Below are 23345 nucleotides of genomic sequence, written 5' to 3'. Positions count from 1 at the left end.
ACCAGGCTGGAGTTGGTCACCAGCTGGTGCATGGCCGGGCCTCGGCTAGAGCCAGCCTGTCCCGGTTCTGGAGCCCTTGCCCCTTCTGGTTCCACGCTGCTCTCCCAAGAAAGCAGGGAAGCAGCAGTTTTGTGATCAGCTGTGTCTCTGTGATGACCGTAGTGGGGCTGAGGTCGAATTCTGACGGGTTCAGAAATAGACAGCAGATGAGGGTGGTGGGGTCCTCCTCGGAGAGTCTCAGACGGTCCGGAATGGTGTCTGAGCTGCATGGGAAGACGAGTAAAACCGGGTGGAATTGAAGTCAGAACAAGGGTGGCGAGCAGGTTTCGGTGGGTTGAGGGGGAGAGTTTGCAGGGGCAGCTGGTGCCCAGAGCAGGAAGCCATGTGGCCCTTGAAAGCTGGCAGTGCGCCTCCGCCGAGCTGAGATGTGCTCTGTGTGGTGCTCACCGGATTCCAGAGACACTGTGCAGGAGATAGCTAATGTGAGACAGGGTGCCTGGGGACTCCATCGCTGAAGCCTCCACCTCTTGATTTCGGCTCAGGTCATGATCTCAGGGTGGTGAGGTCCAAGCTCTGCACTGTGCTCTGTGCTGGGCGTGGAGCCTGCTTGTGATTTTCTCTCTGCCCCTCCCTCTGTCCCTCCTGGCCCTCCCCCTGCTTGTGTGCATGCCCACATACACATGTGGGCATGCTCTCTTTCTTAACAAAAAAAAAGGTGAAATCTTTAATTTTTTATGTGAAAATATTCTGGACACACTGGGTTAATAAGATATATTAAAATTCATTGTATTCGTTAAAAAAAATTTTTTTTTTATGTGTGTCTACTAGAAAATGTGAGAGATCCCATGTGTGGCTTGCATGATATTTCTGTTGCACGGTGCTGGCCCAGACTTGGGATCGTTCCCGGTACAGGATGCTGCTGCGGTGCGAGGTATTGAAGTCGGCTGTGGGCGTGCAGCATCCAGCTCTCTCGTGGGAGTAGGGATGCTCCTCTGGGAGTCTGCGTACCGCCAACCCATTTGACTCTAGTTCCCTCGTGTACATCCGGGCCATTCTCGCATTCCCCGTTGTCCCCCACATGCCTTTTGTAGCCTGTTCTTTGGAACCAGGCTGTGATCAGGGCTGTGTGTTACTGCAAGGTGTGGCCATGTTTGGTTTCTTTCCATTGTAATAGCCGTGTCCTCCTGCTGCCCGTCTTTTTTTTTTTTTTTTTTTTCCTTCTCCGTGACATTGACTTTTCCAGAATCCGCTCAGTTGCCTCAGAGAATGTCCCTCACCCTTGATTTGTGTGGCTGGTTTTCATAATGTTGTTTACCGTGAGCCTCCAGCCTGTGTAGTTTTTCTCAAGTACAGGTTCAATCTGACTCTGATAGACTTCCGATTAAATATCCTGGATAAGGGAGATGCTCACTTCTCCGTGTCCGACCCCCTCCCAAAGCCCTCCAGGGCAGGCGAGGGGCAGTGTGATCCCTGGGTTAAGGAGACCACTGGGTCTCTTCCTTTGTAAAGCACGCTTTTCTGAGAGATAAAAAGGTTGAGAGTGATGTTTTAGACAGAAGAACAAGTTGACTGTCAAATAACTTATGAAAAGTGAATCAAACATAAAAAATAGCCAAATAATTGATTTCCTGAGCTGGCAAGCAGAGTAGCGCCAGGGGCTTCGGATGTGAGCAGGCTTGGTCCGCGCCCTTCGCTCCGCCATGCTCTGTCGTCTCCCTTCAGCCCGCTCTCGCTGCTTTGTGCTTAATCATCACGAGCTTAATCATATTTTAGAAAAGCTAAAACGTTCTTCTTTCTTTATCTTCTCACTTACTCATTTGGAAGTAATTAAAGCCGCATCACGATTGCAGCATTGTCCTGTTCTTCTCTAACCGGAGGTGGCTCAGAATATTGAGAAATGGTCCCGCCTTCCTGGCTCCTTTCTCCGTCTTGCTGGCGTTGCTCATTCAGCCCGATTCCGGCATCGCCACGGCGCCAGGCGGCTATGTGCAGGCTGGCGGCGCCGGGCAGGCTGCGTGGCACTTTGAGGCCTTGTGACCACGCGTCAGCTCTGTGACAGTGTGGCGGCTCCGTGGGCACCGGTGCCTGAGTCTGGCCACAACCGGGAGTCAGGATCGCTGGGGTCCAGTTGTGGGGATAGAGAAGAGAAGATGCGCTTTGCACCCAGAAAGCCTGAACTGAGGCCGAGGGTTCATGTCGGGTAGCCAGTGGGGGTCTCCTTGGTCTCTTCTGGGCTCCCAGACCCTGCCTTCATTGGGAGGGGTGGTGGCCTCCCCTTCTGCGTCGTGCCCACTCCCAGCATCGACAGGAGTGGGTCGGGACATCTGTACGTACCCTCAGTGCCTTTGGGAAAAGCGCACGCTCCGCGCCTACATCGGGAGTTGAGCCCTCGGGGAGAGATGCCCCGGCCTCTCCTCTCAGGCACAGCCCCGCACCCACCGTCTGCCCCACGCTGTCCCTGCGGGGACCGCCGCCAGCCTCGGGCACATGAGTGTCTGAAAGACCTAGAGTTTGCCATTCCTTTGTAACTTTCCATCCATGGCAGCCCGATACTTTCCTAAATGTAGTAAGAATGAATGACAAGAAGACAACGTCACAAGACTGCACGGGTTTCTAGATTCTTCCCTTCCGTTCCTACACTTCCCGCCTGGTCGGGGCCCCACTTGCACACTGGCCCTGGGAGCAGACGGAGCAGCACTGGCAGAGAGCACGGTTTTGAATTTTGAACTCCGAGCCCCGGTGGATCCTTCAGCCCTGAAGCACATGCAGGGGAGAGTCGATGTGTGCGCGCTTCCTGGGAGGGGCTGCTGTTCCGGCCGCTTCTCTGGATCCCTGGAGTCTCTGTGGCTCCCAGTGAGGCCGCACAGCACGCCGGGTAGCGTTTGCGCGGCTCGTGTCAGACTTGAGGCGGGTTCTTTTGACTGTAGGCGCTAGTGAGCATCTCCCTCTCTTTCCAAATTGATGCCATCATTGTTGAAACTGTAACTGTGACTACAGAGAAAACTGGGGAGGGAAAACCATTCATAATACCACCATCTCCCAAGTACCGCTACTGCTTCCATGAGAGAAATTCTTACATTTGTCTCATGTTCATGTGGTTTTAGTCACGGTCCTCACGCAGCGTGTGGAGTTGTCTTTTGCTTTCTGGTTGACATGACATTAACGTTTTTCCTGTTGCTGTGTGGTGTTTATATTTACACTTCAAATTTTTCTTTTAAATAAAGATTTTATTTATTTATTTGACAGAGATCACAAGTAGTCAGAGGGGGAAGCAGCCTCCCTGCTGAGCAGAGAGCCGGATGCGGGGCTCGATCCGCAGATCCGCTGAGCAGAGAGCCTGATGCGGGGCTCGATCCGCGGATCCTGGGATCGTGACCTAACTCGAAGGCAGAGGCTTGAACCCACTGAACTACCCAGGTGCCCCGACACTTCGAAGTTTTTTATTGTTTTTTAATTATAAAGATTTTTATTTAACGCACACAGAGAGAGATCACAAGTAGAGAGGCAGGCAGAGAGAGAGGAGGAAGCAGGCTCCCTGCTGAGCAGAGAGCCCGATGTGGGACTCGATCCCAGGACCCTGGGATCATGACCTGAGCCGAAGGCAGAGGCTTTAACCCACTTAGCCACCCAGGTGCCCCTGTTATTTCTTATTTCAGAGGGTCGTTGAGTGTCCACCAGCGTAATCTCTACGAAGGCACTTAGCTGAGTTGGAAAGAATTTCCAGACGGTTGCTGGTTTCAGTTGTATGGAAAGCAAATCATTCTGGAGTGGGGCCAGGAGGACGGGCACTGGGTCGGGGCTTGTGGGCACGAGCAGGTTACAGGTGTGGCAGAGAGCGGAGAACAGAACCAGAGCAGAATCGGGGTCAGTGGGTGCTGCTGCTCCTGCGGTTTAGGGGGATGCCTTCACCAGGGGCTGGGAACTTCTCCCACACTTCATTTCTGCTCTCTTAAAATGCGGATCTGTTAGTTGAGTCTATTCAAACTCCCTTGCGAGTGAAATGACTGGGAAGAGTAAGGGCTGTTAGGTGCTGTGTAGGTCTTTCCTGGTGTGGCTACAGCTGTAGCGTTCCCCTTGAGTCATTTTGTTTGCAGTTTAGGTGCGAAGCTTAATGCAAACCTCAGGAGCTACTTTGCTGTGACATTTTGTGGGAGATGCTTTGCCTTGGTTCTTTGATTCCTGATTAACGGAAGGAAGCCTTTTTTCATAACTTCATCGTTATTATAAATAGTGCACCTGAACTGCATTTTGTCTGTGTGTCTGAAGTGTCAAACTCCCCCTTAAAAACGATGGCAGACTTGATGTGGACCTGAGCGCATAGCAGCAGAAAGAGCTTACTTACTTGGCTAGTACGGCCTGAGCATTTTACAGATGGGGAAGCTGGTCTGCAGGATACTTAGGCGCCCGTGTAGGAGGATCAGAGACTGAAGCCCATGACCTGATTCCTAGGCGCCTGGCCTCCAGGCCGAGCTCTTCTGCTGTGCGCTGGAACATTTCCAAGTGTTAGACAAATGGAAGAGGGCACCTCTTTCTTCCCCATGTGTTTACCTTTCTCATTGTGTTTGTTTTTAGGGATGCTTCTTACTGCCAACGAAACCCCCAAGATGGGCATCTATTACATTCCGGTAAGTAACACGAATTGTAGTTACGGTAAAAATAGGATAAGCAAAGACAGTTTATTTTTAAACTGGTCATATTGGAGGCCTTTGGGTCTGCATGTGGTCGTGCAAGTTAAACCCTGTGGACTCACTTGTAGTTTCACTTTGTTTCCTGGAACCAGTAAAATAACGCTTCACCGTGCTTTTAGGGGAAACCGCTTCCTAGTGTGCAGAGATAGACATTCAGAAGTCGTCTTCATTCTTCAGATTTACATTCAGTTTTTGTTTCCAAGTATTTTAGAACCGTGAACTTTAAGCTATCAGTGATCAGGAGGTCTGATTCTAAACCAGCAGCCTGGTACTCTCCAGTCATCTTGTTTCTCTTACAAGTAAGTTCTGCCTAAAGAAACTGTCCAGGTGGGCCCGGTCTGTGGCAGCCTGCAGGCCCAAGCCTGGCCTTGTGTTCTGCCTTCAAGAATTCTCTTGCATAGGACAGAGGCTTCCCTATCTTTACCTTTCAGATTATAGGAAGACGGAGATGTGGGGAGGTAGGATCTTCTAAATAGAAAACCACATAGGACGAGTTGGCACTAGATTACTTTTTGGCTGGCAAACAGCTCCCTTTCCAAGATTTGGGGAGAAGAGGGTGGGGGTGAGGAGTGTTGCAGAGCAGGACTCTGGGAGGTAAACTCCGTAACTGCTGTCAGCCTCCAGTCGGGAAAGTTCTTTGTATTGATCTCGGTCCTTCTGAAATAGCTTCATGGTGTGTTTCCCCGAGAAAGTATTCTGGTGGATGTTGACTTCTGTGGTTTCAGGAAACTCGTAAATTGTTGAAAACACTTTGAGATATTTCTTTTGGTTGTTAGTGAAATGAAGGCCGTTCAAGCAGCACACGTGCTAAGCTGTCACTTGTGCCATTTTCCCCGGCCTCTCCGATACTGTTTCTGTGTTCTTGTCAGTTTGTCTGTCTCTCCTCGTCCTCACTGTGAATACATTTCTTGATCACATCAGCTGTGGGCCGGGCCCAGTACCGGATGCTGGCCGGGTGATGGAGTGAAGAAGGGACCCAGTTTGAGTCCAGAGTGAGGAGGGCTTCATGGGAGGAAGTTGGGGGGGTGCTCCGGAGCATTCAGCGGGGGAGATGCACCACCCGGCGTGGGGCTGGGACCTGGGGGGAGGTGCAGGGGGAACTCAGAAACCTGCCCATGGGAATGGACTGTCTAGGAGAGACCAGGAGGATGGTTGTGTGCGCCGGATGGAGAGGGTGCGGTGCGGGTGGGAGAGAGATCTGAGAAGTAGAAGGACCGGGGTGCAGACATCAAGGAGAAAGTAATCCACGTGGCAGAGGTGCAGAGAGAGAGGGATGGGGGTCAAGAGCCAGATGGCAGAGGTCTTGTAAGCCTGGTGGGCCTGTCGGTAGGGAGGCCTGGATAGCTCTAAGTGGGGGAGTGATACGATTAGATTTGCATTTCGGAAGGATTATTTTGGCTGCCACAAGGAGAATGGCTTAGACAGGATCTCATAAGAATATGCCATGGCCACACGCAGGAGAGATGAGGGTGCACATGCCCCCATGCTTTCCTTTTTAGTGGTTGTGGCCTTTTGAGTTCTGATTTGAGACAAGGTTGAACTGGCAGGCGGTAATTCCGGAGTTTTGTTACCCTTGCACTGCCACATGGTGTGTCTCACAGGTGTTTACTGATGCAGGCGTGTACAGATCGTGAGAAATGCCGTGCCTCGGTCAGCGTGACCTGGTATTCAAGAGAGATCACCTCCTAAGTGTTACTTCTCGTCCTGAGAGAGGTTTCTCCTCCTCTTCCTCTTCGGAGTGCTTACTGTGTGTTGGTCTTTCGCGCTTGCCCATAGGGTGTCGATGGCCTGGATTGCGGCAGCTTTCCCAGGTTGGATGTATGGGGCATCCACCAGTGAAGGGGGTGGAGGTCTGCGGGCATGGAGGGCCGCATCAGGAGGGCTGCTGAGTGGATAAGGAATCACAGGCCTCAGAGCCCTGAGCCGCTGGCTGTGGAGGCAGGAGGGGCTGTCCCGAGAGCTTGGGCGCTAAGACCACCTCACCCATCCGTGCTCCGCAGGCGGCAGTGGGGGCAGGATTGGGAGAGAGGCTGGCCGCGGGTGAGGGAGAGGAGAGACCAGAGACTGCAGCCGTGTTTCTGCTCGGGAGTGGGGGCAAAGGGAGGGAGAGGGAGAGGAAGAGTAAAACTTGTTCTCCCTTTGGTATCTTCTCCATTTTATAAAAAGATCTTTAAAAGGAACACACAACTTTTTTGATTAGACGAACAACGTATGTATGTTTCTATTTATTCCAATTGTTTTACAAGGTATGAGGAAATAAAAACCACCCGTTCCCTCTTGATAGTATTATAAACACTGTTAATACTGGGATGTAATATTTTTCAGTTGTGATATTATTGCTGTGAAGTCATATTTTTTATACAGATTTCTGTCTGGGTCGTTCAGTTAACTTCAGAAATGTTAATTCCAAGGCATTAAATCATCTAACACGTTTTTATTGTCTGTTGTTCGTTAGTGCACAGCGTGACAATAGTCACAGGCGTATGCCGGGCTCCGCTTCCGTCCTCTGCTCAGTGCTGCACACCGGTGTGCTCCTGGTCCCCTCCCCCTCCGTCACCCGCTGCCCCGGTTCTCCGCCTTCGTTGTCATTGCCGGGCTTGGGACGCTTGTATCATCTCAGACCTGAGGGAGACCTGTTACTCTCACTCCGTCTGTCCATCCCTTGGGGGTGATTCCACGTAATAGGGACTTCCATGAATATGTGATCGGGGTCCGTGCTAGCCAGGTGGTGAGAAACTGCTTTCTTGACAGACCTTAGCCTTAGACCTTCTTAGTTTCTCCTTTGTAGCTCGGAGGCAGCCGGGGCTGTTGCAGAGAGCCCACAGGGGACACTCCCGGGTGGCCACATGTGGCGGAGCGGGAGCGCAGCGTCCGTGCCGGGCTCGACACTGACTTGTACTCAGCGCTCCTTCCTGACCTGCCTTTCCCTGCGCTGCATGAGCTTTTATAGTGCCCTTGTCTTTACCTGGATGCTATCCTTTTGTAAGACTCCTTCAGAGCAAGGAGAGAGCCCAGGGGTCTGAAAGCCTGCCATTTTTCACGAGATTTTATCAAACTTACCAAGCTGATATTTGGCACAACGATTTGTTTGACGCCTATAAAACCAGGGAAGTGTGTTTTTAATATACAATTCATGCCAGATTTAGGAGGTTTGCATTGTGATTTGTTTTAACATCTTATAAATCAGGTATGAAAGCTCTTCCCCCCGCCCCCTGCTTTGGGCCTCTACTAAAAAAGGAAGACCGCTTAATGTTCTTTTAGTTTAAGTTTTGTGTCTCTCTCTGATACCATTTTTTTTGAACACTTGAAATCTTTAGAAATTAAGTACAATTCCTGACTGTACACTCTGCCGCATACGGAACCCCATAACTGGTCTTTTCATGGCCAGATGGGTTTTCTCCAGCCCTTACCCTGTTTTTTTCAGTACACTCCTTTTTTTCCCTCTCAGAGACCAGGAAGTGTTATTTTGCCTGTTTGTTCGCATTTTAAATTCCACGCTCTAATTCAACTGCAGCTCCTGAGACCAATGCTCGGAATCGCTTTTTTTTTTTTTTTTTTTAAAGATTTTATTTATTTATTTGACAGAGAGAAATCACAAGTAGTCGGAGAGGCAGGCAGAGATAGAGAGAGAAGCAGGCTCCCCGCTGAGCAGAGAGCCCGATGTGGGACTCGATCCCAGGACCCTGAGATCATGACCTGAGCCAAAGGCAGCGGCTTAACCCACTGAGCCACCCAGGCGCCCCTCGGAATCGCTTTTTAGGTTTGGTTTTCCTCTGTAATGTAACTTAATTTTCGGGTAGTTCTTTATAATTAAACCTTTGGCAACTGTGTGGATTCTAGAGGGAGTCCAAGGGTCCTGTGGCACCCAGCTCGAAACGCAGCCAGTGTGGTTAATGTTGTTTCTGTTGGAGGTGACCCTGAGTTCCACGCCCCCGGCATGTCAGGACCTCCCGAAACCCCTCACAGCCGGGTAGTTGATTGCTTGCACGCTTGACAAGATGTATGGATGTATAACTTTGAGGAAAAATGTAAAAGGAAAATGCATCATTATTTGTTTAGGAAGCTATTTGATTTAGAAGAATAAAAGTTAAAGTTTTATTTTTAGAATACGTAGGGGCGCCTGTGACACAGTGGTTAAAGCATCTGATTTTTGATTTTGGTTCAGGTCATGCTCTCCGGGTTGTGAAATCTGAGCCCCACATTGGGCTCCACACTGGGTGTAGAGACTGCTTGAGATTCTCTTTCCCCGATTCCCCGTCAGACCCCCCCCCCCAAAAAAAAAACCAAACCCCCCCAAAACAAAAAAATAAAACGTGTAAGTTTAACTCACTACAAAGATTATATGCAGTGTCACTGAACCCAGTAATCAATATTGGTAGTTAAGTATTTTATTTTAAAACACTTATTTTGAGAAAAAAGATAACTATGTTGTTTTTATTGAAGTGTTTTTATTATTTGTAAAAAATCGGCCAAGAATTAAGTATTTTAACATTCACTATTTAAAGGTATGTTTTAAATTTGGAAAGTATTTTTGGAGCCAAGGTACCTGAAAATGGGGCGGGATTTCAAATATTATAAGTCCATGATTTCAAATATTACAAATAAAAACAGCAGTCAAATATAAACATAAAGGATTATATTTAGCCTGCACTAGCACTTTTGTTTCTGTTGGGAAATAGCCCTGGAACTTAGCCAGCGTCATGCATAAGTCCCACAAAACTCTGTCTTTGCAAATAGAGTTAACTAGGGTGTTAGGAAGCATAAACACTCAAGAATACTTTCTTCATTTAATTATAAAACGCACACACACATCCTCACAGAGGCATGTAAAGCCAAAGGAAATAAACGTTTTTTAGTTGCGAAATGTAATAAAAGGGCTCAGACTAAAGAATGAGTATAAGTCTCTTCGCTTTAGTGAGTTATCACAAATCTAGAAAAAGGCCTGTGGTAGAACCAAGGGCTTCTGACACCGTCACTGGGTTCATGTGCTCCAGCCTTCATAGGGCCTTAATCACTGGTTTGGGTCAAACGTCTGTGCTCTGGTCCTTAGGGAGACACACTGTCAGTAAGTATTGTCTGGTTTTTTTTTGGGGGGAGGGGGTGTCAGTACTTTTGAAATCACTCAGTTGTAGCATTTGGAAGTCACCCTTAGGAAGTGGTGGGAAAACTTTCTAGTCACTGTATGGATGCTTGTATTTGGACACACTGGCTTTTTGCTTCAGCAAAGGATTAAAAATGGGTACTGGAATTTTCTCCTCAGTGTTTTCTACTTGATAGACTTTTGTGACCAAAGCAGAGAAATTTCAATATGCAGGATTTTGCCTGCTCTGTCTGTGACAGATTGAATTTGTTAGTCTAGTTCTGAACTCAACCGCTCTGTCATATTGGTATTTCCGGATACGTGATGGTCATTGCTGTGTGGCCACTTACAGATATGGCGTCTTTTATTTTTTAAGTCCAGGATTTCAATTATTCCTGCTCTGGGGTGCTTTGGCTTAGTTTTCCAGAAGTCTTACGAACATAGCCGTAGAGTGATTTTTAACAATAACTCCTTACCTTCACCTCTTGAGAAGTCAACATATCTTTATCAGCTATCCAAACTGCAAGTAAGTTATATTACGTTAGACTTGACAGGATCTGAAAAGTAAGTGCTTAAAATTTTTAGGTGGGGGACTCCTTTGCTCTTTTGTCTCTTGGCCTTTTTGTCTTTTCCTGTGCTATAAAAGTCAGTGGAGGAGACTGACCAGTGCTTCTGTTTGTTCAGCAAGAACATACTGAGCATGTGCTTGGATGCAGGACTGTGTCCCTGAGTGCAGCTGTCTTCCCACCTGCCTTTGTGAGCACAGTCTAGGGGAGGGTGATGGTAGACCAGTGTGTAGCTAAGTGCTGTGGAGGGAGGGACCGGGTGCAGTGACGGAGGAATATCATGGGGGGACCAGGCCCCAATGACCACTCTCCATCTTATATAGACATTTTAGGTCTCTTCTCTATATAGACGTTATCTTACCAGTTTTAATCTTAACGTTCAGGGTTAAGGACTTGGTCTTCTTCCTGTCTTACGTTTGTCCCCAAGCATATACTTGGGGGCAAAATGGTGATTGATGGATTTGTTCCATAATTTATAATCTCTAGAAACAAAGCAAAGAGCAGAGAGCATCTTAGCCAATGAGAAAAGTGCTGCTCTTCCTGGAGAGTCGTGTGTGCATACAGTCAAGTGCCCTTGCTTTCTTAACATGGTTCTCACATATAGATCACTTAACTTTAAGTAGCACATGACACAGCCAACCACACCTTTTTGAAACACTGTCTTGGCTTCTAGAACAGCATTTGCTCTTGGTTTTCCTCCTGTCGTCTAGCCGGCCCTTCTCAGTCTCCTCTGGTGGCTCCTTCTGTGTGTGGCCCGGGGATTGGGCCTCCCCTCTCTCCTCTTGACTTTCAGGGCCTTGTCCCTTCTGTTTATATGCTTTCACTCAGGAGCTCGTCTGTCCCTAGGCTTTCTGTGACCCCTGAATGCCGATAACTTCCAAATTTCTGTCTCTGGTCTTTCCTTCTCTGAGCTACAGTCATGTATCCACTGATGTGTTTGGGTTCTCCACTGGGAGATCGAACAGTCACGTTGTCTCGGGTGAGTCCACAGTGGAATTCTTGATCCCAGCCCCCCATGCTTACCCCACACCCGCCGTGTGTTCCTGCTTCAGCAGGACTCGCCATCCACCCAGTTACCTAGGCCCAGAGCCCGGAAGCCAGCTTCATGCCCCTCGCCCTTGCATGTCATGCCTCCTTCTTCCTCTGTCAGCAGGTCACGTTGCCTCCATTTCCGGTTTGGTTCAGACTCTGCCGTGTTCCCGTGCTGCAGCCCCCGCCCCTCACCCGGATTGCCAGGATGGCCTCGTCACTGCTCGCTCTTCTTTCTCCGTTAGCTCTCTTGCAGTCAGTTCTCCACAGCAACTCAGAGTGGTGTAAAATAGAAAAATGAAACAAGATTATATCACTTACTGCTTAAAACCTTTCAGAAGCTTATCACTTTGCTTAGCGTAACTCCTTTCATAATTTAAAATGCCCTATAAGCCGAAAAAGGCCCCAAATCCAAAGTCTCCATTTGCTCTCACCTGTTGGCGCATAGAGCTCTATGACCCATTAATCCGTCTACAGGGATCACCAGAGCATGAAACCAAATCCCCAGCCATTGCTGCCACCAAGGGGGAATAACGTGAATGAACCCAACCAGCGCATGAAGTTAGTAGACAGGAGAATTAAAAGCAAAATCAGAAAAACAGCAGAGTTTGCCACCCGCCCCCCGTCCCCATTCACCACAGGGAGCCACCAGGAAAGCTGGCCTTGGGCCTGAGCAGCTTGCGTGAGGCCTGCTCCTCAGGTGGGCTTTACCTGCCGCTGTGGGGAGTCCGTCGTCCATCTTGGTGAGACCTCCAAAACTGAGATAATTTCAGAAAATGGTTAAATCATGAGTCTCACATCAATATCAAGTAAATGTGCTAAAATTATTTACCTTAGATTGAGAGTGGGAGTGGGGGTGGGAGGGGCACAGAGGGAGAGAATCTCAAGCGGGCTCCGTGTCCGGCACAGAGCCTGACGTGGGCTTGGATCTCACGACCCTGACATCATAACCTGAACCAAAATCAGGAGTTGGATGCTTAACCAACTGAGCCACCCAGGCGCCCCGAACGTGTTAAGATTTTTATTTAGCCCATTAATTAAGTGAGGGAACCAGACACAGCTATACCAGATCAAAGGGGAAGTCTAAGAAGGCACACATTTACATGCAGTAAATTTATGTTGATTTGGGCGTGTGCAGATGGCACAAATCGGCCTTTTCAAAGGTTTGGAGGGTTATTTGTGCAGGACAGAATTCCCGTGTGTGTTGGTAGACAGTATTTTGCTTTGCTACCTGTCGCCGACATTTAGAGCTGTAAAATAAATTCCATAGATCAGAATCCGAATCTCAAAGGGTGTGCTCTAGATCAAGGGTTTGGCAAACTGAACACCACCGCCTGTTTTTATAAATAGTTGTATTAGAACATAGCATACCCATTCATGTCTGCATTGTCCTTGGCAGCTTGTGACTAAAATGGCAGAGTTGAGTAGTTGCCATGGAGACCCGATGCCCCCAGAACCTGGAATGTGTACTGGCCCTTTAAGAAAAAGTTGGCCAACCTCTGCCCTGAACCATGCATAGTTTTCCATGGTTTTCCCTACACTTACTTATGTACTTAAAAAGTTACACATTTCCTCATCACGGTATAAGTAATACAAAAATAAAACACATAAATATTAAACATGGATTTGGGATCATGTTTTGGCTTTCACTGTTAAACCTCTAGCACCTGAAGCGAGGCATTCAAGTAATACAGGTGTGGAAAAATTAATAAAACAAGTACGTGTGAGAGGGTTGACGGTGATTTGGAGAATCTTAAGTAACGACTGTCAGCCTCCATGATGGCTGGTTGGCAGTGTTAATTTTTAGCTATTATACCAAGTTAGAGTTTTGCATTTGCCTTTTCCTGCTACCACTACTGAATCACAGGAGTGGAGAACGGGGCTCGTAAGGGCCGGAGTGTGATTTTTATACGGTAGGATAAGGATCAGTTCTTCGCCCTGATGGTACATTCTAATCAGCCAGATCAGAACATCTTGGAGTGATGCAATCTCTGTATTTGGGAGGTGCTGACAGATTTATAAGAGTAATACCTTGTCCAGAAGATTTAATAGCGATGCTGGTAAGAGGATAAACTCTTTCCTAGAAGAATGCAAAAGGAAAATACGGAAGTACAGGCATTTAGCTTTTGTTGGACCCTTTTTGAAACTTGTGCAAAAGTCGGCTTTTCTTCCGGGTAATGCAGACTTGATTTGTTTTAAAAATTGGAAAAGAACTAACTCCTTCATTTTTCTCCCTGTGCTGGAAGTGCTGTGTGTGCTCCTGAGGTGTGGGCTCGAATCTAGACCATGAGTGGTCCAGGGGATCCAGTGCGATCCCAAGCCGGTACTGAGAGGCCTCTAGCGTCTGCTCCTCTGGTATTTGGAGATTCCCAGATGGGAGATCTCTCTGGCCAGCTGGTGTGTGGTGAATGGCCCTGAGTACGCTAGTGTCCATGTTCACTCCTAAAAGTGACAAGACACATTTTCTGCTCCAGTGCTCCTTTAGGCAGAGGGCTGTTAGGGGGACAAAAGTTATTTTGTTACAAATCCCTGTTGCATAACCAGTAGCAGTATATTCTCTTGGTTTAGGGAGGCAGTGCCTGATACAAAGAAAACTGTCCCCCTGGGGAATTTGCCAGCATACAAAGGATATACAAGACCACATGAACTGGTGTGCTGTAGGGGCATGGGGGAGCCTTTTGAAGCACATAGCCATAGAGAAGGAAGGGAACTTAAAGGTCAGCTCGTCCAACTCCTTCATTTAGAGCTCAGGAATTAAGTTATTTATTCAAAGTCAGATGACAAGCTGGTGGGCAGAGCTGGATCTAGAATGCATTTCTTCAGTCCACTTTGCAGAGCGGAAACATCTGAGATTTGGTCATTAGTCTAACCTGAGTTTGAAAACCAGCTTTTTCACTTACAAATTTTGAGACCTTGAGTGGGTGAGTGGGTCACTTACCCTGTCTGAGCCTTGGTTTCTTGAACTGTGGGAGAGGAGTGCTGTTGTCAGGCAGTTGTGGGGAACAGATGTATTTATTTGATCATGTATCATGGTGCCAGGCACATTGGGGATGGTCAGCTGGTTATGACTCTTACGCTTCCTTATGGTAGCAAAATTCAGGGAGGCCGGGGGCAGAGAATATTAGGCATTACGTGGCCATGGGCCTTTATGTAGCTTTTGGAAGGAATGTGCTTTGAGCAAAACAGATATTCTGAAAAGTTTGTGGTAAAGTCATAAGTATGAACTAAGTTAAGAAAATGATTTGGGAAATAGGACTTGGTATTGTTTGATCTGTAACAGAGCATATAAAGTGCAGGTTGAGAAGGAGCAGTCGAATGCCATTCATTTTGCGATTAATTATTGAAACAGAAAGCAGTGATGAAATTTGGTTGCTAAAATAAGAAATCTGATTTTTAAAACTTTTTAAAAATCTGATTTTAAAATGCATTTAAAAATGCATTTCCCTCCATTGTACCATCAGAGCCTGCTCTTTTAGAGAAAATGGCAAATAAAGAGAAGCAGGAGAAAACTCCAGCATCTCTCCACCACCCAAAGACAAACGCATTAATATTCTGCTGTTCTTTTTTTCCATTGTTTTAATCTGAAACATTGCTTATGTGGTTTCATACCTTGCTTTTTCCCCAGTTAATTAGTATTTCCCAGGGTCATTATAGACTCTTGGAGATTAGTTAAAAAGTGGGTTTTGTGTATGAACAGAAAGGTAACATATAGCTGAGGCACCTGGATGCCTCAGTCGGTTGAGTGTGTGGCTGTGGTTTTGGCTCAGCTCTGATCTCAAGGTTGTGGGAACGAACCCCATGTTGGCGTCTGTGTTCAGCGGGGCGTCTGCTTGTCCCTCTTCCTCTGCCTGTGCATGCACATATGCTCCCCCCCCCAAAATAAACAAAATCTTTTTAAAAAGACTAATATATAGCTATTTAAAAAAAATTTTAAATATCAGAAAAAAGATGGATAAAAACAATCACAGTCTCATTAGTCAGAGATATTTTTGCTAATATTTTGTTAAATTTTCTTAGTGGCCATTGACTAAATTTATGGCACAATCCCGTAATAAGTTCACGTAGCTTACATAAATATAAGTAGAAGTCCTTCAGGGCGCTGGGGGCTAGTGGGATGGAGCACACGGTGGCTGTTATGTGGTGGCCCTTCCACGTGGTGGGCCCGTGTCCTGGACTGAACTGGGTGGGAGAGAGCCTTTCTCAACTAGGAGAATTTGGTCCTAATTCCAAAGTGTCCACTGTACATGATTGGTTATCTTCTCTCCTCTGCGTGGAGGAAGTTATTAGATACGTGTCATTCTGGGAGACTAGAGACAGTAGTCCATTAGTTTTTGTGTTATATAATCGAGACGAGGAACACCACTAGAAAAAGGCTGCTTGGATCTGTTATTTTCTTCCAAAGCTGTTTCCCCTTGTATCTCTCATAGCATCACCACACCGACTGTGATCCTGACCATTTAAGAGGTGGGTTTTTTGTTTTGTTTTGTTTTGTTTTTTGTGACAAGGCCACTAGATGCAAGTCCCCGAGTGTATCTGCCCTGTTCCAACACCGAGGTAAATGTACTCTTTCACCTCCTGAAGGCTATCCCAAAGGGATTTTCAAATTTAATTTTGGTGAAGCTCCATTTCGTCTTACCTGCTTGACTTTAGAGCCTGATCTCTATGTAAGAGGTTAAATCCATGAAATTGAACTTCAGGAGCATTACATGGAATGGATGGAGTAGGAGGCAGGAAAAGATTTTAAAATCACAGTTAGCAAGTTCAGAATGGGCAGGAGGGCTTAACCGCAGCTTCTGTGAAAAAAAGATCTGGGAGTTCTCTCACTGTAAATCAAAGGCGTAAGTGTCTGGTAGAATGTTGGCCGTGACGCTGCCTGTGCATGGGGTAGAGGACAAGGTGATCCAGTGAAGGGGTGATCGGAATGTGGGAACGGTCACTGAGAAATAATTTATAGGCTGAGGGTCGGAGCAAGCTCAGAAGAGAGTTCAGGAGTTGTGCTGTCATGCACATCTAGAGAAGGCATGTTTTAAGGGTGTAGGGAAAGAGTTAGTGCAGGAAAGGCACCTGCATGAGGCAGAGGACATGGTGGGGTGTTGGGCTGACTACAGGGGACAGTGCTGGGACTGAGAGTCCAGGAGAAGCTGTTGGAATACGTGGGCGATGGGGAGGATGGAACTTTCAGAGCTTCTGCAAGGAAGAAAAAGACAAATTTGAAGAAGAAACACAATTCACTGTAAACTGAGTTCAGTTTTCAGACCAAAGTTACATCTTTTTCAGATGTCTTGATTTGTAATAATGCAAGTGGGACATATGCTTAATTTTGTTCCCTAAGAAAAACGTTTTAGAGATAAAGCTAATAAGCCTGTAAGATCTAGAAGGATAAGATATCTTATAAAAAGTAAAAGACTTAATTTTATGGAGAAAAAAAATGTGAGGCACTTGGTGGAACAGTTAGATCCAAAGCCTGTGTATTTTCTGATGAACAAAAGCCTGTGTATTTACTGATAAACAAAAGGAAAGGGATGCAGAGCAGATGCCCTTTGTGTGTGTGTGTGTGTATGTGTGTGTGTGTGTGTGTGTGTGTTTCCCCTTTCCAACTGAAGTTCACAGCAAACCTGTTATAACTGAATTTTATTTTATGCATGAAATTGTTTTGTAATGCATGGGATGCTGTTTGTAATCTGTCTTACATATTCATCACTGTGAAATGGGAAGTGAAGGCGGAAGTCAGGTAGCTAATAAGCTAATAAGTGTTCTGTCCCTATATGGACAAATTTGCGTCTTTACCAAGGGGAGATGTGGGCTTCCTATTTTAATCTGAACACTTTCAAGCAGCAACACAGTATGTGAGGCATTTTCCCGGCAGTGGAAATCCTGCCCGTTTCCATTTCTGACGACAACTTACTGGTCATAAGAACAGCAGACCTACAGAACGCATTCCCCTGCGACACTCAGGACGCAGCTTTCTGAGCATCCTGTCACAGTTTCAGAAGTTAATTTCCCTTCTGGCTAGATCAGATGCATGTCATTTTTGTGTGGAAATGTTTGATGCACATGTGACATGTGCCTTATTATGTTAATACGTCAGATGGTGTTTGGTTTTGCTTAAACGGTTACCTGTCTGGCATGCCCATTTTCTTGAAAATAAATGACAGCTTCCTCTTCAGGTGCTAGTTGCTCTGAATCAGATAGTGACCAGAAGACTTGGGTCCCAGCTGTCTGGCTGTTAGGTCATCTTGGTGTTTACCGGTTTGATGTCTTTACAAAGTGGACAAAATGGAGTTGGAAGTAAATTGAATTACTCCCGTGTCCTGTTGCTGTGGTCACAGAGGTGGTGGTGGTAGGAGAGAGTGGCCACAGCCAGGGCTGGTTTTAGCTTCTGAATATGCCTGACCGCTCAAATCACGGGGCAGTTTCTTTGGTTAGTTTGCTCATGACCTACTTGTCTGTTCTCCTTACAAACAGAAAGTAGGTTATACACACAGGCAAGAATTTGGAGCTACATTCGTTCAAAAGGCTTGACGTATACAGAAAACAATAGAAAAGTTCTGGGACTCACACAGTCTTTGCTTTGACTTGGTGTTCTCAAATCCCAAGAAAGTTTATCTGTCTTCTGATGCCGTGTTCTTGGGGGTGAGCTCTGCAAGGGCAGGACTGTTGTCTGTGTATTTTTTTTATCTTTTAATTTTTTTAGATTTTATATATTTGTCAGAGAGATAGAGCACAAGCAGGGGGAGCGGCTGGCAGAGCAGTTTGATAGGCAGAGGAGAGCAGGCTTCCCCACTGAGCAAGGAGCCCAGTGCGGGACTTGATCCCAGGACCCTGGGATCATGACCTGAGCCGAAGGCAGACACTTAACCGACGGAGCCCCCCAGGCATCCCATGTTGTGCATTTCCTTTATGTTGTGGTATGTGCTGGCTCCCAGGCTCTCACAGAACACATGCGGACACGATGGAGTAGGTAGTACTGATACTTCACTTTGAAAATTTCATTATGGCAAAATCTCAATTATGCATAAAAGAGGAGAGAGCTAGAGTGAACCCGCATCTACTTATCTCTTTGCTTCCGTATTTTCAGTTGTGGGGGGAAGTGGAGGTAGGATCCGTTTGTGTGTCCAGCACTTTAAATTGCTCTAGAAGGTGGTGGTTAGAAACGGTTACATGGAAATGAGTATTTGACCTTCACCGTGCCTCCTATCTTTAGGCTGTGTATCGACCTGCTTGAAGAATAGAACATTATTCTCAGTTGGAAACAAGTCACGTGTAAACAGTGGTGAGGCTTATTGAAAGAAAGGCTGGAGCCTTGTCTCTGTGTTTCTTGTGTATCTGCACGTGGTTGTATCATTCATTCATAACTGACTTGACTTTTTAGAACAGTGTTAAGTTCACAGCCAAATTGAGTGGAAAGTACAGAGAGTTCCCACCCACCCCGTACACACACTCACACACAGTGCGCTCATCCATTGTCAGCGTCCTGTACCAGACTGCCGCGTTCGTTACGGTGGGTAAGCCCGCCCTGATGCATCATTTTTATCCAAAGTTGTTTGGGTTCGCTTTTGGTGTTTTCCATTCTGTGGGTTTTGACACGTGTCTAATAACATGTACCCACTATTACGTTATCATACAGAATAGTTTCGCTGCCCAAAAAGTCCTCCTGTATTCCAGGCTGAAGCTCCAGAGTTTTAGCTCGTACGTACGGCAGAAAGAGCTTCAAGACAGTGTGACCTTTCTAGTACTGAAGTTAGCATCCACACCTGTTCCACAGCTCTTACCTTTGCGAGTGGTACTTCTGCCCTTCGGTTCCCCTGCCTCCCTTAGTCTCTGCTCCCAAGGATCCCCAAGCTCTGAGGATGTCCCGATTTCGTATCGCTTATGTATGTCTCCTCCTTCACCACCCACTGCCACAGGCTTTGATGGAGCCCTTGTGACTTTTCCTACTTAATCACAAGCTGTCCCAGTCTTTGTTTCCAAAGCCCCCCTCCTCTGCGTCTTTTAAAATATTTTATTTATTTATTTGCCAGAGAGAGAGATCACAAGTAGGCAGAGAGGCAGGCAGAGAGTGAGAGGGAAGCAGGCTCCCTGCTGAGCAGAGAGCCCGATGCGATGCAGGGTTGGATCCCAGGACCTTGAGATCATGACTTGAGCCAAAGGCAGAGGCTTAACCCACTGAGCCACCCAGGTGCCCCAAGCCACTCCCTTTTAAAAGCTGAATAATCTGATACACAAATGACTGATCCCATTCCCTTTAATAAAACCCTTAAAAGGCATGCGCTGTACTTAAAATCAAAAGCAAAGACTTTAGCTGTGTTCTGAAAGGGTTAGATTTAAGCCCCAGTACCTCCCTGGTTTCTGTCTCTTGCCCCTAGGAAACCTAAGCTCTTCGCAGTTCTCTGCGCTAGAAGGAGCTCCCTGATGCCATCAACCTTCCTTCTTTCCTTCTGCCTTTACACTGGCTAAATCCTACAAGTCCTTCAGAATTCAGCTCCGACACCAGGACGGCCTCTGAGCCTCCCGCCTCTACAAAAGTGACTTCTCTGTGTGCTCCTCCAAGGTCCTGCACGCACGTCCCGTAGCACCTGTGCTGTCTGTTCCTTTACGTAACAGTAATCTCAGAAGCGACCATGCCCGTGTCTGAAAATGTCTTTGATCCCTCAGGCTTTAAGGCAGGCACATGAAAAATGCCTACTGAGTATTTGTTTAATAACACAGTCCCCCCAAAATACTCAGACTAAAACCCAGCCCACGGAGACTGGGAGTCAAGCCCACAAAGACAATAAACATGGGGTGCCATTTTACCTCTCCTCACTCCCCCTACCAAACCTCATGGCTTTCATTTTGAGTCTAAAGATTTCATTATGTATAGGGCTTTTCTTAAAAAGTTCTCTCCTTTTTGCACATAGCTAGGTTGTATATGAAGTTTTTAGAAATCTGTCCTGACTTCAGTAAAAAAAGATTCGTGCTGTACACACGCTGCTTCCCTCCCACCGCAGCCCAGATCTCGAGAGGACGTTTAACATTGTCGTGTGTGTGGGACTCCCGTTTATCATCTCAGTAAGAAGTACACGTACTTAAACTCCAAAATAAACTTTCCACCTAGGGTGGTAGAAAGTCACGTACATACTCAGTGCTTGGTCACATGTCGCTCAAGTACGAGTCCGTACTGGGTTCTCTCACTCTCTTTTGCTCTGCCAGTATCATGTTCTCCTTCGGGAGATATGGGAAATCTTTTTTTGAGGGATATATGGGAAATCTCATTTTGCTTAAAGTGGAAATGCCCTCTTCAGGATTTCCTAGTTCCACGTGTGGCACTCTGTAGATAAACAGTAACTGCTAAGCGGTGGCAAAATATTTTTTGATCCTCTTGGAATAACAGTGTTGAGGTGTATAACCTTGAGGAAAAGCGCACATGATTTTAAAACATTTACTCTTCCTTTGTTTCTGCCAAGTTTCCATCCCTGGCTATTTTTAAATATTAACAAGCCGTTAGTTTTTACACAGACTCCAGAATTAAGAATTGGAAAGTGTAAGAATGTGCTGAGAAATTAAAAATAAATTCTTTTGCCTGCAAGGAAGTGGGATGGAACCAGGAAGCTACTGATGTGGTAACCAGGATAACACATGTCAGCCGTCTGTGTGACCCTTGGCAGGACTCGAGTGACAAAACAAGGTCTGGGAGAGTGCTCCTGACCAGGTGTGGGACCCGAAAGATAAATACATTCTCATATGGTGAAGTTGGCCTCGTGCCGTCAGCACCCATGGGGCATGTGTGTGCACATGTGTGTGCAGACGGAGCCGTCAGGGTTGAGCATTCTTAGCGTGGTGAGGAACTTAGGAGAGGAGGTGGAAGTGCAGGACATTGACGCTGACATTGACCCGGCTTGCTTGCACTCACTGTCGCCGCAGACTCTGGACGTGAGCTCCAGGAAGCCGACCTAGGATTTCCAGCGTAGCATGGCTGTAAACATAAAATGGTGACATGGGTGCAAGGCCGGGCTGTCCTGGGACAGGTGCAGGGGCGGGGGGTTGGGGGCAGCGGGGGAGGCGGACGGTGCTAAAACAAGTAGATGCTCCTATTTAACTAGCAGTGGACTTGGAAGAAGTCAGGGACCAGATTAAGATATTTTTTCCTTTCTCTTGAGAATTTCGGGCATCATTTATCATTTCATAAGAAGGAGAAAGAAGTGTAAAGCTTTTCATTCTATCTTAAATTGGAATCACTTAGATTAGATATAATGCAGTTTTGGGTTTTTTTGTTTTGTTTTGTTTTTCTTGAAGATTTTATCTATTTATTTGATGCAGAGAGAAATCACAAGTAGGCAGAGAGGTAGGCAGATAGGGGGGAAGCAGGCTCCTTGCTGAGCAGAGAGCCCGATGCAGAGCTGGATCCCAGGATCCTGAGATCATGACCCGAGCCGAAGGCAGAGGCTTAACCCAATGAGCCACCCAGGCACCCCAATGCAGTTTTGAATGCTTAAGAGAGAAATTTAAGATATTTGTCTTCTGAAAAATAAGGAATTTCATGCTTTGGAATAAAATGTTTGCTGTCTTCAATTGCAGTGGTTCATTTGAGTGAAATTCTGTTCTTAAATTTAGCAGAACTATTTGGTTTTCACTAAGCTTACATGTTCTAAATGCTGCCAAGCTCAAAATCTGTACACCTCCAGGGGATATATGTGTCTGTTTTTTTTTTTTTGTTTGTTTGTTTGTTTGTTTTTTAAAGATTTTATTTATTTATTTGACGGAGAGAGAGAAATCACAAGTAGACGGAGAGGCAGGCAGAGAGTGAGAGGGAAGCAGGTTCCCTTCTGAGCAGAGAGCCTGATGCGAGGCTCGATCCCAGGACCCTAAGATCATGACCTGAGCCGAAGGCAGAGGCTTCACCCACTGAGCCACCCAGGCGCCCCATGTGTCTGGTTTTTAAAAACTCCTTGCTCTGGTGTCCCAGAAGCTTTCTTGATATTCTGGCATCTCACATCAATACAAAACATTTTTAAAAAGACAAGGAGTGGAATGCTTTTGTACGTTTTTTCATTTGGTAAAATCAGGAGACAGGATAGTCTATCTGTAAGCAAGGTCTTTTTGCCAACGTTTGCCAAAGGATAATTTCATGGTACCAGCTCCTTGTGAAAAGAACTGAAGCGTGTCCCTTCTTCAGTTTTACTCGTCTCTCCAATTTATTTCTGTATGTGTGGTAGGGACGAGGGTGAGGGAGTGTGGCAAGTATTCCTTGCATCTTCCTGGTCTCTCCTTCTGAAACCCAGTGTACCCTTGTTGGCTCCTGGAAAATGGTCCCCAAACCCTCATTGGGCCCTCTTTCCTGGAAACTCATGTTATACCCCAAAGCCAAAAAACAAAGAAGTGGCGTAAAAATACATGAAAATAAATACTGTAGGCACACGACATTACAAATATTAAACATACAAAGCCAAATGCTCGATGCAGAAACAGCATGAAGAGTTGTTTGGGGGCTCCTGGGTGGCCCATTCGGAAGCGTCTGACACTTGATTTCAGCTCAGGTCGTGATCTCACAGTTGTGAGGGCAAGTCCCATGCTGGGCTCCGTTCTCTGGGTGTGGAGCCTGCTTGAGATTCTCTCTCTTTCCCTCTGCCCTTCTCCACCCCCTCCTCTTTCTGTCTCTTAAAAAAAAATTGGTTTGGCACACATCACCTATGCATTCTTGTTAGAAATGTTTAACTGGATCTAATTCTGAGAAACAGCCTGTAAGATGTCAAGACCTCTGCACATCAGCTGGCCTGAACACGGGAAGAATAAACATCCTGAATGGCAGGGGAGCTCTTCCAGATTCAAGGGAACTAAAGAGGCATCGTGACTTAATGCAGTGTGTGATCCTTCTTTTAAAATAACAGCTTTTTCGAGATACAAACTTAAAACCCTTTTAAAGTATACGATTCAATAGTTTTTAGTGTATTCAGAGTTTTGTGTAGTAAACACCACTACCTAATTCCACTTTTTATCACACCA

The 23345-nt window shown here is 46.5% G+C and overlaps 1 protein-coding gene across 1 annotated transcript in view; it reads left to right on the top strand.

The window, feature by feature from the left end:
* NOL10 (nucleolar protein 10) overlaps positions 1-23345 on the top strand; it is an 84607-nt gene that overhangs the window by 27455 nt on the left and 33807 nt on the right. Inside the window, exon 13 of the mRNA XM_059405151.1 lies at positions 4573-4625. Within this exon, the coding sequence (XP_059261134.1) occupies positions 4573-4625 (53 nt within the window). The remainder of the gene's footprint in view (positions 1-4572; positions 4626-23345) is intronic.

The sequence above is a fragment of the Mustela nigripes genome, chromosome 7 (assembly GCF_022355385.1).
Source record: "Mustela nigripes isolate SB6536 chromosome 7, MUSNIG.SB6536, whole genome shotgun sequence".
Lineage (NCBI taxonomy): Eukaryota > Metazoa > Chordata > Mammalia > Carnivora > Mustelidae > Mustela > Mustela nigripes.
Note: the sequence above shows the minus strand (reverse complement) of the source record. Positions and strands in the feature narration are given on the sequence as shown.